This window comes from Ananas comosus, linkage group 15 (assembly GCF_001540865.1).
Source record: "Ananas comosus cultivar F153 linkage group 15, ASM154086v1, whole genome shotgun sequence".
Taxonomy (NCBI): domain Eukaryota; kingdom Viridiplantae; phylum Streptophyta; class Magnoliopsida; order Poales; family Bromeliaceae; genus Ananas; species Ananas comosus.
The window spans coordinates 4681745-4702263 of record NC_033635.1 but is presented as its reverse complement, the minus strand read 5'-3'; the positions used below and the strand labels follow the sequence as shown (position 1 = coordinate 4702263).

The 20519-nt window shown below is 36.7% G+C and overlaps 2 protein-coding genes across 9 annotated transcripts; one reads left to right on the top strand and one right to left on the bottom strand.

Annotated features, from left to right (window-relative positions):
* LOC109721535 (pentatricopeptide repeat-containing protein At1g08070, chloroplastic-like) lies at positions 270 to 3164 on the bottom strand. Its single transcript, XM_020249187.1, has 2 exons — positions 3064 to 3164; positions 270 to 2346 (listed from the first exon to the last, which is right to left on the bottom strand). The coding sequence occupies exons 1-2, from the start codon at positions 3162 to 3164 to the stop codon at positions 528 to 530; spliced, it is 1920 nt and encodes a 639-aa protein (XP_020104776.1). The 3' UTR covers positions 270 to 527.
* LOC109721368 (pentatricopeptide repeat-containing protein At5g65560-like) lies at positions 8944 to 18730 on the top strand. Of its 8 annotated transcripts, none has more exons than XM_020248945.1 (7): positions 8944 to 12023; positions 12106 to 12209; positions 15362 to 15421; positions 15502 to 15807; positions 16297 to 16384; positions 17569 to 17660; positions 18363 to 18730. In XM_020248945.1, the coding sequence occupies exon 1, from the start codon at positions 9096 to 9098 to the stop codon at positions 11796 to 11798; it is 2703 nt and encodes a 900-aa protein (XP_020104534.1). In that variant the 5' UTR covers positions 8944 to 9095; the 3' UTR covers positions 11799 to 12023; positions 12106 to 12209; positions 15362 to 15421; positions 15502 to 15807; positions 16297 to 16384; positions 17569 to 17660; positions 18363 to 18730. The 8 variants fall into 8 exon arrangements, with proteins under 8 accessions (XP_020104534.1, XP_020104539.1, XP_020104537.1 ...); XM_020248950.1 differs by lacking the exon at positions 18363 to 18730 and having other exon boundaries at positions 15507 to 15592; positions 15743 to 15807; positions 17569 to 17815; XM_020248948.1 differs by lacking the exon at positions 18363 to 18730 and having other exon boundaries at positions 15502 to 15592; positions 15757 to 15807; positions 17569 to 17815.

The window sequence follows — 20519 nt, the reverse complement described above, 5'->3', positions numbered from 1 at the left end:
CAAGCCGAGCTTGAGCCTAGATTTAGGCTCGAAATTAATTTCAAGCCGAATTTGAGCTGACATAAGCTCGCTCGAGCTCGGCTCGTTTCCACCCCTAGTGAGAATAGTGCGTTGCAGAAGTGTTTCAGCCTCATAACACAGACAGGAACTACAGAGCAGGAAATCCAAAACTGGTGCTAATCAGCGTGCTCGAAGTTCTCCATCTCATATCGGCTATCGCCTGCTCTCTTGCGTCATCTTACAAAGATGCCCAAAACAATCTCAAGATCTAATCACCCCCAGAATATCTTCTTTTCCATGTAATCGTATCTTCCAGTGTTCTGAACAATCAATTGACATTTAATACTTCACACAAATCTTCTTCCATTTCTTTGTGCATACCGTACTACATACCATGAAACTCCATCATTCACTCAATAACTATTACTATGCAGCAATCTCAAGAGAAAGCCAGAAATCCGCCCGGCACGAACCGAAGATAGAGAGACTTCAAAGTCTCAAGCATACTCCGGAAACACATGATAAGCTCACCAGTAATCCATACAAGAGCACGCGCCATCTTTAAAATGGTGGAAGCGGCTATTGTCCCTAACGACGATTTCCCGCTCATAAATAGCCGAAAGAAGCTTCGTCGCGCTATGGCAATCGTTACAAACACGTAGGTTCTTGACGACCCTAATCGGAGCCCCTGCTTTCACATTGATCAGCCCGAAAGCAATCGCCAACCTCTCGCTATGACGAGCCAACTCGGCTTCCTTATCTTTGTCTTCCACGCATAATAGAACCTGCGAAGTATCCGGTACATACCCCGCGCTTTTCAATTTGATACCCATCTCATTCAATTTACAGTAGATCTCTTTGGTTTGAGGATGAGACCTGTCCCCCACAATAAACTCATGAACAATGCCATCATATTCCACCATGCTGCAACCTGGGTCCTTTCTCACTCCTCTATCCTTCATCAACTCTCTAAGCTTCGAGACTTCGTCCCAACGGCCAGCGGAGGCATATATATTGGAGAGAAGGACGTAGCAACCTGACACGTCGGGTGCCAGTTCAACAACATTTTCCGCAGCATATTTTCCGAGGCCGATGTTTCCATATTTCCTACACCCACTAAGTAGACTCATCCATATTACCTTGTTTGGCTTCATAGGCATCCGGTTTATCACAACTCTCGCCTCTTCTAACCGACCAACTCGGCAAAGAAGGTCCACCAAACACCCATAGTGTTCTACCGTCGCCCTTATATCATACTTTGTGCGCATGAGCTCAAAATAGCGCCGACCCTCTTCCACCATTCCCGCATGACTACAACCGTTCAGCACGCCCACAAAAGTTACGGAATTCGGTTTGAATCCAGCGCCCTGCATTTCTCCGAAGAGTTTTATGGCGTGCCCGGCCATGCCATGCATTCCTAAGCCCGTGATCATCGCGGTCCAATGCCCCACCTTTTTCCTATGAATCCGTTTGAAAACAGAGAGTGCGCTCTTTATGCTTCCGCACTTTGAGTACATCTCAATAAGACAGACTCCGAGAACGCCGTCTAAGTTGAATCCATTTTGGCGAACGTGCGTGTGAATCACCTTACCCCTCTGAAGAAGAGCTAACCCTGAGACCGCCGAAAGCGCGCTTACCAACGTAACGGTATTGGGAGCCAAGTTTTCTCGGCGCATTGCATCGTAAACCTCGAGAGCCTTGTTAAAAAGACCGAGCTTCTCAAAGCCCGAGATCATCGAATTCCAGGTGACAAGATTCCTCATCGGCATTTCATCAAACAGCCTTCTTGCCGACGCAAAGTCCCCGCTTCGCATGTACCCGTTTATCATCGCATTCCAGGAGACCGCATTCTTCTCCGGCATTCGATCAAACAGCTCCCGTGCGGTGTCAATCTCCCCCAACTTCGAGTACCCGTTGATCAACGAAGTCCAGGAAAACAAATCTCTCTGCGGCATTTCGTCGAACAGCTTCCGTGCGGGCCCGATCGCTCCGCTCTTCGCGTACCCGTCGATTAACGAGTTCCAAGCGACCGAATCCTTGCACGCAATGCGATCGAACACCTTGCTCGCCGAGCCCAAGTCGCCGCATTTGGCGTAGAAGCTTACCAAGCTGCTGCTGACGAAGGGATCGGAGGCGCAGCCGAGCTTTAGGGCGAGGCCATGGAGCTGCTTCCCTTCTGGGGCGGCCTCCAATTGGGCGGAGGCTTTGATGAGGCAGGGGAGCGTGGAGGAGGAGGAGGCGGAGGAGGCGGAGGAGCGGCGGAGCGCGTCGGCGGTGGTGGTGGGTGGGGGAGGAGGGAGGAGGAAGAAGACGACGACATGGATGAGTTGGTGGGGAGGGCGGAGGCTGCATGCTCACCATTAGTGCCGCAGAACAACTGTAAATTTATTAATGATGATCTCCGATAAAATTTAACTTTTTATATTTATCTTTGCAAAAATTTTAATATTTTTAAATATATTTCTAATATTAGAATTTGTTAAAAAAATATAGTTAATTAGCCCTAATTAATAAATAGGGTAAATTTTATCTTTTATCTCTCTTATGTTATTTGTCGTGGTAGAAAGAAAGAAAGAAAATGATTGTTGAAAATTTTTGGAATGACATTTCTATATAATTCTAATAGTTGGAATTTTTGGAGCGACATATTTGTGATGACAAAAATATCGTTTTACTTATATTTGTTAAAAAATAAATAGTACTCTAATGGTAACAAACTAAAGACAAATATAAATATTATTAGACTTTTGTAGGGCAAGTATGAATACCACTCGACTTTTGTAGAGATAAATATGAAAAGTTGAACTTTGTATAGATATATATATTTGCTATTCGATATTATGACACCCTAACTTTTCAGGGGTCACTCATTCTAGGACTATTCCCGTCTTAGCACGCTTAACTTCCTTAACCTCTTGATGGCTAAGACCTAACCACCACCCAAAATGTTTAAGTCGGGTTAAAAGTTTTAATTCTATTATATCTTATATATAGGATTATAAGGCGTCTCGCATTCTCCCCCCCTTTAAAAAGCCTTGACGTTCTCGTCAGGCTCAAACTCACAAATACCCCCCTTTAAAAAGCCTTGACGTTCTCGTCAGACTCAAACTCACAAATACCAGGTGATGTGAGACTCCTCTTGCTAGCCTTGTCACTCCGACCATGGCTCAGCCGAGACTCATCTCACACTTCTGGTTAGTAATTGACTTCGATACCATACCCCAACATCCCAGGAAGTCACCCATCCTAGGACTACTCCCGTCCTACGACGCTTAACTTTCTTAACATCTTGGGTCTTTCCACCACTCACAATTCTTAAGCCGGGATCAGAGTTTTAGCTCTATTATATTTTATATATAAGACTATTTGGTGTCTCACAGATAGGTTTAAATGGAGCTATATGGAATTAACCCTTTACTCAATTATATTCTTTTTGGTAAAAAATATAATAAAAATGTTTTTTAAAAAAATCATAATAGAATGGGCAAACATGTTCGATTTGCCGGCATTAGAAAAAGGCTTGACATTTTCAAGCATAAAACTCAATATAAAAAAATGAAGAAAGCTTTTCTTTTATTGGCCATTTTTCAGCAAGATTATACCTGAATGAAAGTTTTACTCCGAAAAAGGAAGACGTTCAATCCCTAAACAAAAAATTGAAACATGTTTTCTTCTCTGATACTATATAACACATGTAAACACACCTTTTTTGTGAGCTGGCTTTTTAAGATAAGAGAAAATTTTTTTTATTAAAAAAAAAGTCTGGAAAATAAATATGATTGACGAAAGACACAACTCTATTTGCCTGTCACATTCTAGATTTTTTTCTTTTTTTTTCTCAATGAGGGGAAAATCTTCTCTATCATAATAATACCTTGCAAGATTTAGAGATAGTTGCATATATATATATATCCCAACAAATCTATAAAATTACATATTTATCTTTACAAAATTCTATTACATCCCTATAAAGTTTTAATTATTAGATGTCTTTCTGAAGCTCCAAAATTTCATGCAGGTTGACTATCATTACTTCATTGTTAAATTTTGACCTTGGACCATAATGCCGTTACTAAATTTAATTATTCAAAAAATTATTTAGGATTTATAATTTGTAGTTCGCTTAGAATGACATGAAATAAAATCTATTGATCTTTCATTGATTTAGTTCATATTTATACATCTTTATGTTGAATTTTATTTTGAAAGTTATCATTTGAATTTGGAAATCAAGTTAAGCAACCGTTGAGAACCGTCGAAGCCACTTGCCAATCTGGACTTAGCTTGGACCAACAATATTATCGACCGAGGAATTACATCCTGTCGATCGAGCCAATTGATATAGCTATTTCTACCTACAACACCTCACTCCTCTCAGTCCCTCACTTGCCTAGGGAAGCAACCTCCTCTACCTATCTTTGCCCCCCTTCCTCTTCTCCGTTACACTTTTTTTTCTTACTATCTCCTCCTCTTTTTCACTCTCTTCCGCTCTCTTTCACTAATTCTTTTCCCTCTCTTTTCCTTTTTTCTGTCGCTAGCTCCTCCTTGTTTCCCCTTATTTTTCCTCCCTTACTCTTCTCTCTCTCTCTCTCTCTCTCTCTCTCTCTCTCTCTCCTCCCCGTGCTTTATGTTATTTTCAAGCGAAGCTTTCTTTTTTTTTTTTCTTTTTTTTTTGAGAGATAGGTAGCACGCTACCCGCTTCGTTTATTTCATTTAGAAATAAACTTAGCTAGAAATGTGAATCAACTAGGATTCGAACTTGGGACCTCAGTACCAGCCATCAAGCCCTTTGCCACTTGCTTTAGGGATGGTCGGTTATTTTCAAGCGAAGCTACTCTCCATATGTTCTATGTTGCATGGTGGAGGCCAACGACTTCATCCGGGTTTGAAGAATAAAGGTCGCTTCAAGCCACCCATTCTTCGATTTCAAAGCTCAAAACTCAGATAAAATACCTTACATTTTATTTTTTTCTTTGTGTTTTGATCTTTGGGTGATTTCTAATTTTTTTGATTTCTTATTTTGATTTCTTATTAGGTGTGGTTTGAACTACCTTTTGATGCTCCGTATTTCACATAACCAATTGACCGCACTTCTGTGGTCGATCGGCATAGGAACTAGCATAGGACTGATTTCAGGGCCCAATGGTCAACGGACTTTAGCATGGTCAACTTTACGATGGCGGTTGTCCAAACCTAAACCGTAGGGCGACCGAGCAGGCATTTATTAGATTGATCTTTGACTTCAACTAATTTTCTGCGCATTGATAAACTGAGAGTAGGATATTATCTCATTGAGTTAGAGATTACAGTTTCTTTCATTGTAGTATTTATCATTCCATGATCATGATAATTATATAAACTTGGTTATATTCTAGCATAACTATGGTTATGTGCTTTTGACAGTGTAGAATTGCATGTTTTGTAGTACCATATTATTGCAGCACTGATTATGTCGAATCTGACTTTAATTGGTTGAATATAATTATAAATACAGTATAGGTGAATATAAATGTAATTAAAAATATAGCAATTAGAACTACAAACATCTTTCTTAATTGTGTATAATAAAAAGTACTATAATTATAAAAATTTGTTTAGTCGCATGTGGTTAAAAAGTGCATGTATAAAATGTTATCAATATGTGTGTATGAGATGCGAGATTACCCGCAAATATAGAAAAAAAAAAATCTATTTAAAAGGTGATGAGGAAAATAAGGTTATCTTTTATTTGAAGTCACTCTTTTCAAAAGTTGTAATTAAAACTGCGATCAATTTGGATATAATTCTAGCTATTATGGTTGAACCTCTTTGTGCAGTTTTAACTATAGCAACTAGATTTAATATATTAAACCAAATACTGAATTTGGATTTGCATATGGCTAAATTACAGAAAACCCTCCTGTCAAAACCCGCTTTTTTACTTTCCTCCCCTGTCATTTAAAAACCTACACTTTGCCCCCTTGTAAAATAAAAAATATGCACTTCACCTCCTGTCGTTAGCGATCTGTTAGGATTTCGTTAAAACAAAAATTTTTATGCCAAAAATACCCCTCCGCCATCTTCCTATTGCTTCGCTTCCTCCGCCTCGCCGCCTTGCCTTCCTCCACTGCCTCGCCCTCGCCCACATCTCCGTCTGGGCCCATAACCACCCCCTCGCCCTCCTCCGTCGCCTCGACTTCGCCCTTGTTGCCGTTGCCACCTCTCCATCCATGCCCACCTCGATTTCCTCCATACTGTCGCCGAAATCGAGGTGCAACGAGGCTGTAGGAGGAGAAGCAGAGCATGTGGAGAAGAAAATGAAGAGAAATCGTGGCCGATCGAGGGGCAAACCATGGCCGATCGAGGCCGCAGATGAAGAGCATGAGGGAGAAGACGAAAATGGTGGAGGGCAAAATGGTCATTTTTCACACTGTAGTGTGCATATTTTTTATTTTACAAAGGGGTAAAGTGTAGGTTTTTAAATAACAGGAGGGAAAAGTGAAAAAGCGGATTTTGACGGGAGATTTTATGTAATTTAGCCTTTGCATATAGTTATAATTGCTATAACTACATTCAACCAAATAACCCTAAATAGTAGCTGGATAGGATCAATTACGTTGCAGTTTTAGTTTTAATTTTATTTTATTTTCTTTACTAAAGTTGTACTATAGTGGTTGATTCAACAAGCCAATTTGGCTCGCAGAATTGGCCAAAAAAAAAAAAAATCCTTTTTTTCCCCACTTGTATCCACATTAAACTCAAACTAAAACTTGAAATTGGTACCGAAAATAAATTTGCGTACAAACTAATAATTATTTGAGTTTTGTCTATTAAGTTTGCATAAGGAATAGTCAGGTTTAAATGTTTGATTTCTATTAGGTGTTTCAATTAGTCTAGAGGGTTGGATTTTGATTATAAATTTATAAACATATTAACTTTAGTTTATAATTCAAATTTTAGTTGTGGATTTCAATTTCAATATTTTACTTTTGTAAAAATTATCTTTAAGTTGGCAATTCCTGGCATTAGGGTCCAATTTGAACATAACTTATTTGATATAAGAATTTTCTTGTTCGATTAAAAAGCATAGTTTGATTTATGCTTTTTGAATGATTTTGACCTCTATAATAATTTGGTTGAACACAATATTTTATTTGTGATGTGATTTATCCTATTTAAAAAATGAACGAAATATGATTATTCCATTCTAGATAATATATCATATTTCTCACTTGCCAATTACTACAAGCTTTTTATGTAAATATATATATATATATATATATAGAGTGAGGCTACTATGCTATCGGAAGCACGGAGCCTTCCGTGCTTCCAGCTCGTTTTCGATGTTGCGACTTTCGAATCGTCGATCGGCTCCGTTAAACTTGATCTAGAGTATTTGAAGTACCTAGAAAATAAATTTTATGATTTTACGATATCATTTGCCTAGTGAACGAAGGGGCTCAAAATCAACGGCTGAAAATAAAAATCTTACAAAATGTAATAATATGACATTAAAATTTTAAATCAAAGATATTGATCTTGTTTTATATAGTATAAAGAATTTTCTATCAAAATTTCACGTGATTTGGATATTTCTACACCGTTAAACTTGCAAACGGCTCACTACGGCCATTGAAATTTGTTGATTTTGAGCCCATTCGATCACTAGGCAAATGATATCGAAAAATAATAAAATTTATTTTCTAAGTACTCCAAATACTCTAGATCAATTCTAACGGAGCCGATCGACGATTCGAAAGTCGCAACATCGAAAACGAGCTGGAAGCACGGAAGGCTCCGTGCTTTCGATAGCATAGTAGCCTCACTCTATATATATATATATATTAAATAAGATATTCATGTATCAAAGCATAGCTTATTGTGACGCCTTAGCGTTTTTATTCGCAAAGAGCAATTTCGTTAAGTCCCTGTCATTATGCCTTTCTATTGTATACAATATGCTTATATAAACCAAATTCTCACTTATTGGAATGACAAAATATGTTATCTCGGTATAATTTATTTGGTAAAAAAATTTTCTTCTATAATTCGAAAGGTAGAAGTTTAATTATTAGAGCTTGAAAGGCTTTGTTATCTATAAAGTAATATTATACTAACATAATTTACCTTTATGGTTATTTTTTTTGTTTCGAAAAAAATAATTTGAAAATCAAATTTATTATTTTAATTTAAACATTTGATTACACTTCTAAATTTTAATTTTAATAAAAAAATTTAAAATCGTATAAGTTATTACTGGATAACTTATTTAGACATAAAAATAAAACAAGTTCTATTAATTATATAGAGTTGAGTTGGAATACTATCAGTAGCAAACGAACTCCATTGTCACTTATTTGTTTTCGATGATAGAGGCTCCAAATCGACGATCGGCATCTTCGAATATGATCTACATACCACTTGAAGTATCTAGAAATCAAATTTCAAATCTTCTCGCCATCATTGGCCTACTCAACAAAGGATTTCAAAATTTATAATTTTAATAGTCGATATAAGATGTTTTTTCGTTTAACGGCATAACGATATTCAAATCAATTGAATTTTTTTTAGAAAATTCTTTAAACTATTTTGAATAAGATCTATATTCTTTAAATGATATTTATTTTCAGTCGTTTATTTTTATGTCTACTTGATGAACAAAAGAATAATATCGAAAAGATTTGAAATTTATTTTATAGATATTTTAAGTGTATAGATTATATTCAATAATGTCAAGCTGATTTAAAGTTTCCGTCATCGAAAATAAATGGATGGTTGGATAGTATTCCGATTCAACTCTGGGCATCTATATTCTCAAATGTGTATATCTAATTAATGTTATGACAACAAATACTAAGACAAAATTAATTACCAAGTTCTAACAACAATTGGAGCCCCCTAAAACCATTGAATTTTCTTAAATCCACTCCAAATTTGCTTCCTCACGAGTTTTCCATTTCTCCATCCTCTCCTCTCCTAAGTTTTTACTCTCCAACCCCCCTCTCTCTCTCTCTCTCTCTCTCTCTAAAGCCGTGGCCTTAAACCTGCCCACGTTCTCTTTCTCTCTTCTTCTTCTTCTTCTTCTTCTTCTTCCCACGGCCATACTCCATGAGAAGATGAAACCCTACTCCATCGCCTCCACCTCCCCTCTCTCCCTCCTCCGCAAACCGCCGCACCCACCTCCCCTCCTCCTCCTCTCGCATTCCCTCTGCTCGCTCTCCCCCAACGCAGACCACGGAGAGGACCCCTCCTTCCTCGCCTCCAAAGCCCTGGAGATCCTCTCCCTTCCCCGGTGGAGAGATAGCCCCGACCTCGCCCGCCTCGCCCCGGCCCTCCTCCCGCACCACGTCTCGCGGATCATCGGATCCCACCGCGACGCCGCGAGGGCGTTGGATTTCTTCAACTGGGTCTCTCAGAGGCATTTCGTCAAACAGGACTTGGGCTGCTACTTCGCGCTGCTCGACCGGCTCGTCGCCGCTCGGATGCTCGCGGCCGCCGGGAGGGTCCGGATCCAGATGATCAAATCGTGCCGGAGTAGGCAGGAGCTGACGCGGGCGATCGATTTCTTGGATGTTATTAGCAAAAGGGGCCTCAATTTGGGTCTCTTCAGCTATACTACGTTGTTAATTCAATTGGGTAGATTTGATATGGTCGGGGTTGCAATGAATCTCTACCACCAGATGTTGAGGAATGGCATCGAGCCCAATCTCTTGACCTTCAATACCGTCATCAATATTTTGTGTAAGAATGGGAAGATCAAGGAGGCTGGGTTGATTCTAAGTAGGATTTTCCAGTGCAAAATGAAGCCCGACACGTTCACTTTCACATCCTTAATGCTGGGTCATTGCCGGAACCGCGATCTGGATTCAGCTTTTCGAGTCTTTGATCAGATGGTTAATGATGGCTGTGAACCTAATTCAGCTACGTACTCTACACTGATCAATGGGCTATGTGACGTAGGGAGAGTTGATGAGGCATTGGATTTGATGAACGAGATGCCGGAGAGAGGTATTGAGCCGACGGTCTACACGTACACTTTGCCGATTGTCGTTCTTTGTAGCTTTGGACGCATCAGGGATGCGTCCAATCTGTTTGTTGGAATGCAAAAGAGAGGGTTGTTGCCGAATGTTCAGACTTATACGGCACTCATTAGCGGGCTATGCAGATCGGATTGGCTTGAAATATCAATTGGTTTGTTTAATAAGATGGTGAGGGATGGTTTGGTCCCAAGTACAGTAACCTATAATGCTTTGATCAATGGATTGTGCGATAACAGGAAAATCGATTTGGCTTTAAGAATTTTCGATTTGATGGAGATGAGAGGTTGCTTGCGGAATTCCCTAACATACAACGAGATGATAAAAGGGCTCTGTTTAGTGGAAAAGATTGAAAAGGCGATGGTTCTCTTTCATAGGATGCTAACAGTTGGCCCTTCAGCAAACCAAGTGACATATAACACTGTAGTAAAGGGATATTGTAACTTAGGCAATCTTAATAATGCCCTTAGGGTGGTAGATCTTATGAAGGAACATGGGTGCAAGCCTGATGAGTGGACATATACTGAACTTATTTGTGGGTTTTGTAAAGGAGGGAAGTTGGAATTAGCTTCTAAGACCTTTGAAGAAATGGTCCTCCATGGTTTGAATCCCAATGAGGTAACTTATACGGCTATTATAGATGGTTACTGTAAGGACGGGAAAATAGACATTGCCTTGTCCTTGCTTGAAAAGATGGATAGAAGTGGTTGTAAACCAAATGTGCAAACTTACAATGCCATAATTAATGGTTTATCCAAGCAGAATCAATTGGCTGAAGCTCAGAGATTAAGTAGAGAGATGGTTCACGAGAAGCTCTTTCCTAACATCGTTACTTATACCGCATTAATTGATGGTTTGTGTAAGAACGGTGCTACATCCTTAGCACTAAAAATAATGGAAGAAATGAAGGAGCGAGGGTGTTCACCTAATCTTCATACTTATAGTGCTCTTTTATGTGGTTTATGCCAAGAAGGTAATATTGAGGAGGCCGAGAAGATGTTTGCATCGCTCGGCGAAAAAGGGTTGGTTCCTGATCACGTTACATATACTTCAATGATTGACGGTTATGCTATGATTGGTAGAGTTGATCTTGCTTTAGAATTCTTTAGGCAAATGATTGGTTCTGGGTGCAAGCCCAACTACCAGACGTATGGTGTTCTAGTTAAATGCTTGCTTATGGAACACCAAATAATGGATCAGAAACTTGCTGCTTTGCCAAATTCAGTTTCCAGTTTTAGTTATAGTGAGAAGGTTATTAACAACGAGTTGGTTTCTAACTTGTTAGCTAAGTTAGAAGAGTTTGGAGTTGAATTGACAATTGATGTATATAGAATGATAGCAAGTGGTTTATGTAGAGAAGGAAGATGGTTTGAGGCATATCAGTTGGTCAGTAGTATGATTGACCAAAAGTTATCACCAGATGGGGAGATATATAATTCTTTGCTACAAGTACTTGCAAGTAACTTAGAAGTAGATCTTGCGTCAGAAATTTTCGATAAGATGACTGCTCAAGGCTTTGAGCTGCATCTAACTGGCTATAAAGCACTAATATGTGCTTTATGCAAAGTTGGCAGGACATCAAAAGCCCAAAGTATATTTCGAAACATGCTCGCACAGCTTTGGAATCCTGATGAGATCGCATGGACCATCCTCATTGATGGACTGATGAGGGGAGGACATCAAGATTTATACATGACATTTCTTCACATTATGGAAACTAATGATTGTAAACCTAGTTTCCATACATATGTTATCCTAGCGAGGGAAACATCCAAAGAATAGTTGATTGAAATATTTTCAGTTCTCAACACACTGATGATATGAGGATCACGAATGTGTGTGGCTCAATAATCAAGCTATATGCTCTGGCATTAGAGATGTGGAATTTTGAACTGGAGGATATTTATTTGGGGAAGAGATGATGGCTGAGTGAATTGATTAGACACTTTTGCCATTCGCCAGAAGTGAACTTCTTCTGTCTATTCAACTTCCTGACCTGTATAAGTGGTGAGCTGGAACAGCATATAACTGGTTAAGAAATCATTGTTCTTCTTTTTCACCAATAACTGGTAAATTTGACTTGGTTCAGGTGATGGAGTGAACTGTTGCCAAGTTGGAGCTAACTGTTGCCAAGTTGGAGCTAAACACATGAAAAGTTCTTGTGTCATCCTAATCAGAATGTTCCCATTCAAGGTAGAACCTTACTTCAGTTTGAATAATAATCGATGAAACTTTTTTGTAGATTTTATCCTTCATTTCTCAAAGAGTGTACAGATTATCAAAATTGTATCACTGAAGTTTTTCTGAAAGTCCATTTGATCGAGTTTTACTACTGCTATGCTTGGTTTTCCATTCGGCTCAAACTGTAGTATCTCTGTTGATCTAGAAGTTCCAGTTTGTCGCTTGTACATATCATACATGACATCCAACGCACTATATGCTAGCAGAACATATTACCAACTGTGAACAAGAAAATATTATTGATGTGTGCCTTCAGAACAAACATAATGTATAATTAGAGTAGCATCTTAAGCAATTAATGAAGAGATCACCCTAGCAATGTGTGCCCAATCTGACCCGACATGTAAAGTGACGGACCTGTAAAGATATTGCACTAAGCCTTCAATATTCATGTGTAGATTGCTCATCTGAAAAGCCTACGCGAATCTACTTAGCAAACAATGTCTTTGTAGTTATATACTTTTTATCATACTTGTGTATAAAGTCAATAACTATGCATGTCGTATCATGTTGTTTTCTATGGTTGCAAAGGGTATGGCTTTCTTATCATGTATCAAAACAAAATTAGCGTATCTCAGTCATTGTAGGATCTGCCTCGAACATTTGTGATTGACCCAATTTCCGTTTTGATCAAGTAGTTTTATCGGTTAATAGATAAGTTTGTTTCTATTTTTCCGTTAGGGTAGCATTGCTATAAGGGCGCGTTTGGTTCGTGTTATGTAGCATAGCATTACAGGTTATTTCGACATAACTAGATATCTGAGATTTTTTAATCAGATTACTACTGATACTGCATTACCACGTTTGGTTTAATGTAGTAATGTAATGCTATATTACAGTATATATAAAATTATTATGTTTGGTTCATTTTATAAAATTCAGTAATTATAATAATAAAGTATAGTCTATTTTAAAATTGCCCTTATAGTCATATTTGGAAAGAAAAATTTACTGTTTACAAATAATAACTTTTTTGCTAAATTTTATTTTAAAATAATTTAGAATATAAATTTAAATTTAAAATAAAATATGAACAGAAATATAAAATTTAATATTTTAATTTAAAATATAAATATGAAAATTTAAATTTCAAATTTTAAAATTTAGAATTTAAAATCTAAATTGAAAATTAAAATTGAAAATTAAAAAAATTGAAATTTAAAATTAAAAAGTTTGAAATTTAAAATTTAAAAATTTAAAATTTAAAATTTAAAATTTAAAAATAACGTATTGAAAAGGTTTGGGTTCGTTGGAGAGGTACTTGTAATTTTACATAATATGCAAAATAACCCACCATCAGTAATACGGGATATCCAACCCCCTGCTCGGTAATATTTTCGGAGTAATCTTGCACTATTTGTAATACTATATTACCGACCAGATTACAAACTGAATGAACCAAACGCAATAATACTGACAGCATTGCCTATAATCCTGACAGGATAACCCGAACCAAATGTTCCCTATAAAAGGGTATTTATAGATAAGGGTACTAATTTCAGTATTTTGAGGATTAGGCTTGAAGGCTTGCTCAATCTGACCTCAAACTTAAATTTGGTTCGTTTTTAGGCACTGGTAATCATGTCGTATTATTTTCGGATTAATGGATTCATGTTGTGTTAATTTCATATTTATCTATGTAATTTCAAATTGTGTTTGCATGATGTTACCTCTACGTCTTAGGGTTGTTACGTCACTACTTTGCTTGGAACATTAGATTCTATCGCATGCATCAGCAATTGGAATAGAGTATTTCTCTATGCACAATGTAAATGTGATTTGCAGGAAATAAAAAAAATCATCAACTATAAGACTTCGTAGAGCGATTTATATATCAGCATTTTCTGTCCTTGTGACAAATAACTCTCCTTTTATTCTAACTGTACTATAGAGGGGCAGTAAATATCTAGTTGAGACTTGGAACTCCTGATTCATTTTGCTTAAGGTTAAATCTCTAGCGAATTGGAGCTCTTCCTCCTTTGCCTAATTTTGGCTTTATTGGCGGGTAGGCCAACATCCTGTCTATGTGGTGGAGGCCGGATTGGGCCAAGTCACAATTGAGATTCTTAGCCACTGTTTCTTTATGCTTTAAGTGAATTGATTGCCCCTTTTTGATAGCTCAAGTTTCTTGAACTGTGGTAGCATCGATGATCCAAGAAGTGGTATCAGAGTAGGTCACGGATTCGATTCATGCATGCTGCAATTTATGCATAGGCCATCATCCTTCCTATGCAGCAGAGGCCGGGTTGGGCCAAGTCACAATCATGTCCCATGGGCGTTGTATTTATATGCTTCAAGTTAATTGGTTGCCTTCTTTCTAACTGCTGAAGTTTTTGGAATTATGGTTAGTGCCGATGATTCAACAAGCTTCTCTTCTTTTTTTTTTTTGAGTATACCAATCTGAAAGAGCCAATTTAGGTAATCATGATAGCGGTATTATCTCAATTGCTCGAAGCCCTAAAAAGCTTCATGACTCTGGTACCTAATTCAGGGCCTCTTCGGCTCAATTGAATCCCTGCAGAAGTGTTTTTCAAGTAGAACTCAACTAATTGAGAAGCCCAAAGGACTAGAAATAGAAGCTGCTACTTATAGCTTCTAATTTGGAGGTGCATTAACTCATTTTGCATTCCTATTGAAGTCAGAAAATCCTTATGTTACCAAAAATTGGCTCCATCTCAAGTATATTTTCATTGCAACCAAAAAAAAAAACAATTTATGACTTTTATCTAGATTCTTGACGATGAATATCGATGATAGTTCAATATGTTGATTTTCAGTTGCTGTTCACTTGTTCTTTATTGTTGGGCGAGTATTGTTGGAAACTATGATTTTGAACGTTCATTCTCATATCTGACAAATTTCTCAATCATTGCTAGTTCTGTAAATTGAAAAACCAGAATTCTTGTTGGAACTGATTTTATTTGATAATCATATTGTATTTGTGACCTCTGTTCCTTGGATATTAATGTATTTCTTAGTAAAATATTGTAGTATTTCTAATGCTCAACCTGTGTCGGTTTTACACATTAACTACCGGAACATTTTTGTGCTTTATCTATAGTTTTTTATAAGCGAAATTTGATATTTCTCCTGTTGATTTGAAGGAGCTTGTGAAGTTTGGGTTGGAATTATTTGAAGCGTTACTGGATGAACTGCATCCCCAGGTAAAAGCTTGTAGTTTTTTTTTCAATATACCATCATTTTTAATGTTTGCTTGGCTCCTGAGGTATATTATGCTGCTTAGGTTAGATGGGGACATATCTTAACACAATTCTGAAGAAGCATGGGAAGAAGCTATCAATCAGCATTCATTGGATACAGTTTTTTTGAAAAAAGTTGGTCCTTGTATGCACTTCAATAATTTACTTCTTGAATTTTTTAGATTTGGGACAACCAGCCGTTGAGAAGATGTAGTTATGCTAACCTCGTCCCAAATTTCACATTTTCACCTAACTATTCTGTCAACTGACACAAGCTCATTATAGAGAACTCTTGCCAGGTTACTTTTGTTACGCCAATATTTGATTGGAGATGCTTCCATATTTGTCAGGTCTCAAACCTTTCTCTCTTTCTATTTTCTAGCCAGAATTGAGAGGCAATCTTGTATACTATTCAGTTTTTCTCTTCTTCTTCTTCTTTTTCCTTTTCTCTTTCCAATTGTATTATGGCAATACTGCCAGCTACGTAGAAATTTGAGCACTTTCTTTGTAATAGGAACATTTGATGTGATTGAACTTTGTTATGTCAAATAGCTTCCAATTCAACTAGTTACCTTTTTTTTGTCGAGTTTTCTTAGTCCCTTCTTTCCATCCGTAGTTGTTTGATGTTTGCACGATGTAGCTGGTTGGTGGCATGTTAGAGTTTGCACATTAACTCGCCACTTTATGTAATTACCTTTTGGTACTTTTTGACTAGGCAAAAGCACAGACCTGAAGGGTCAAGATTGAAAGAAAAGCACAATGAAACTGTCATATTTTTTGTTCAATATTTTTGGAATTTTTCCTATATGTTCTGCTTCTAAAATATGATCTGCATTTAGGTGTTCTTCTCTCTATGAACTATTTCGACTGGTAGAGGAGATTAAATTGTAAAGAATGGTAGTTTCCTCAGACCATCTGACACAGAAGGTATGTGTCTTCTCTTTTTATTTTTATTTCTTTATTTTTTTTCTGTCTGATGATTAAACTAGTCGATAACACTCTCTTCCATCATTATCTCATTAATTCTTGGAATATTGCCTGTTCTGTTTGATAGCATATAAAACACACGCAAATGCGTCAGTTCCATCCTAGGCATTTGCTTGTCGTTATTGTTAATTGGTCTTCAGAAATGAGGATGTAAAGGATCTTTTGACCCTTCAAAGAATATACTAGTATCAATTACAGAATCTCAGCCGCAGAACATAAAGGACATTTACAATATCATAATAACAACATGCATATGTAGAATAAAGCTTGATGAAAGAGGGAAATAACAAGGTGTACTATGTAAGTCCATTAAACTTGTTATTTGAGTGCTAGAATGTTTCACGGTCGATGTTGAGCAATTGCACTCTTCTTTTCAGAAGTAGATAAAATCACCCCAGTGGATTGTTTTATTTACAGTTGGTACTTGAAAGTTTGTGACTTGAGAGTTACCTACGTTTAGTTTGAAGTTTTTCTGGAGTTCAAGATATTAATTAGCGCCAGCCCATGTTTGATTCACCATAATGTTTTGCAAGTCAATTGATAACCTTGTGACATTAGAAAACGGTAATTGAAAATGTTATGTACATCAACAATTGGTTTACGGTGATGAGCATTGTATCTATCAGCATTTCTGAGCTTGTGGCTAGTGTTTTCTCTTTTTCATTTTTCATACTACTATAGAGGTTGCTAACTGTCTAGTTGAAACCAAAGTACTAATAAATTTTGCTTCAGATTAAATCTTTAAAAAGGGCAATCTCTTTCTCCTTTGCTTAATCGCCTTTATCTCTTTGAAGATACAGCTTCGAAATAGCAAAGGAGATTAATTAAGGTAGTGTATTATCTCAATTTCTGGAAGCCCTTAAGGAGCTTTAGTTCTCTCTAAGTATCTGACTTTGGACCTCTTTAGCTCAGCTAAGTCTTCTGCAGAAGTGTTTTTCAGTTCGAATAGCTTCTTAAAGAAAAAAAAAGAGTAGAAGTTTCAACCAATAGCTTTTAATTTTGAGGTCTAGAGGCCGTTTTTTAAAAAGTGAGAAGAAAATCTAATGTAGCAAAATGCTTGTTCTCTCCTTCCCAATTATATTTTCTGACTACTTTGTAATTTTGTGGTACTGTGATTCTGTCAGGTGTTATGGGAGCATCATTGAGTGTGATGATTAGGACTTCTTTAAATGCCTTGATGGTGTAAGTTGAAGCTGTAGAATGTCATCTGTTAAAGGTGCATACATCTTACATCTTATCCTCTCTTATTGGTGACCCCATGATAAATCGCGGTGTTCCTTTTTTTCTTTCAAACAGTATTGATGTTGATTGAGAATTGCTCTTTAGCCAATAATAGAGGCTGTCTTTCTTCTAAGGCAGTCATTGTGCTCATCATGCATTCTCCTACTCTTTGATTTGAATTAACTCATCTTTTTGTGCTCTAAACCCATTGTTTTACAGGAAGGGAAATGTTTTGGGTTTTGCAGAATAGTTTCGTTATATAAGTTGTTGATGTATTGGCTAGTACATGTCGTATCTTCGGATTGCATGAGTGAACAAATTATAGACCTGCGACACCCCAATATTCCCATGTCGAACCGGAAAAAATTATGTATGGAAATTTAAGAATTAGGGACGCTACCAATAAAAACTGGATTTGAGTATTTCAGGCCAGTAGGCTTGGTTGGGTAGGAAAAGAATTGTGCATGTAAATATACGAACAAATAGCTCTAACAGTATAAACTGGGCTTAGAAACATTTTGGTTAAGTTGTTTGGGTCCAACAAGTTATTAATACTAGTAGATTAAATCGTCACACTTAATATATCAACAATTTATAGCGGATCAAGCTTATGTCTCCCATCCAGATGATTAGGTGATATTTGCTGCTGTAAAATGAAAGAACTTTTTAGTCACTTTTCTTTTTCTTTTGCTCACAGAAACTTAGTAGGTGGCGAGTGAGGTTTTGGGAAGAAGGACAGGTAGCTTGGGATAATTTCATGAATCGTTATCAGAAAGATTGATTATGATATTTATGGTTATCAGGAAAATTAATTATGACATTTATGATTATTTAAATGTGTCTTTGTAATATTATTACTTTTTGCAGGCATATAAAATTGAAAATTACTTTACCTACTTAAATCTCTTTACATAGGTTAGAAAATGTAATAAGCAGGTTGGGTTAAGTTGACCAAGCTCTCTCATAGCTTTGTTTTGCGGGGTGCTACTAATAGAACTAATTTTGTTATTAATAGGTAAATTTACAATCATTATTTACCGATTAAATTTGATCATATTGAATCAATGAGTCTGATTTGCTCTATCTAAACTAAATATGTGTTAATATCAGTACTCTTTCTATTCTAGCAGTTATTGTGTAAGCACATTTAAGGGGCACAGTTTTTTATTTTATTTTTTCTTTTTCCTCTTTTGTTGTTTCTGATAAATATGTATGGAACTTCCCTGAACTGTGGCTCATGAAAGTCAAATCTTTAAAAAATTTCAATTTTGCTATCTAATATTTTAATTTATTTGATTTGATCTATTTAAAATTCTTCCACTTTGCAATTTGGATGTGTCATTTACTTTCAAGTACTCTGATTGTCATATTTAACAAAATTCATGTAAGTGCACTTTCTTTAAAACAAGTGTTGTACCAAAAGAATCATCAAATGACTTCATCAAATTAAACAACTAGGTACCAAAATTAAACCTTAGAAGGATGGGGATAGATAGTTGAATCAAAACGGACTATAGTTCAGGTAAGTTATATACATTTTTGCCTTTGTTTATTATTATATGTATTAAAATAGATAGGATTGAGTTAAATAGGTAGGATGAGGTGGTGATTTTCTGCGGAGGAAGATTTAACCATTCGGATGCGTTGGAAGCTCATGGCAGGGGAAAAGTCTAGAATGTGACTGTTATATTGCTGATGTGATATTTTTAGCCAATCAAAATGCATTCATGAAGTTTACCCATCACATCATAATTTTTAGAAAAATATTTTTGTTGTTGTACTTCTATCTAAAAAAAAATAGATACAATTGGTTGGTTATAAATTATGTGGTGTGACTGTCGTATAGTAGACTCTTTCATGGCAGGACATCATATGTAATGAATTCTGAATTTAATCTTTTCACTTCCAATCTTGTGGGTGTGTTTTCATAAGGTCACCACAATAGGATTATTTGACCTCATAGTATTTGATATTCTCCTCCATCACCGTCGTCGCCAAAACGCTAAACCATCACTTCCGAATATCACTTTCTCATCTTATTCTATTTAAATTTTGAATGCCAAATATGCTATTCGGATAGGTTTATCTTATTCATATCGGGTTTTGAATCTAAAAAAATGTTAACACATGTATATATCTTGCTAGTAATTTATTTTTTTATTTTATTTTACTCTTATTTTATTTTATTTTTGGCCAATTTGTATAAATAATTCATTAGTTTTGCGCTTTTGGAAAAGTGGGCCACCTTTTACGATTTTGCAGATTCGGGCCGGATTTTTAGCTGACCAAAATGCCTCTCGTCTACATTCACCTTTCGCGTATTTTTTGAGATACGTATACCTTAATGTATGGTCCTGCCGTGCATTAAATGCGTCCCTTGCGCTTTACGCAACCTCGCTCTCATCGGAACCCGAACCAAATTTGCCCCGCTATTCGCCAGCCCCGGTGTTTGCTGTTCGGTTTTAATAAATTAAATTTGTTGAAGCTATATGACAAGAATTATACGGCCGGCATTAGAAATAATAGTGCAACACCAAAAAGCAACGCGAAAAGAAATGCTGCAATAACTCTTTTAACAGAGTAACCGTGCATATTTATCCCTCCTCTTTTCTTAATAAAATGGTGCATGCACTCATTAACTCAAAGATTTTTTTAAAAAAAGGGCAAAACAAAACGTGTATATCACCTATATAATTATTTTAAAAGAACCAAACAATAACAAGTTCTTGGTCATTGAATTTACTTGGAAAACCCTTTTCAATTATTTTTCTTGAAATTGTTCATACCCTTTTCCCACAGAATCCATATGTGAGGGGTGAGCATCTATCAGTTTGATTCGGATTTTATAATTTTT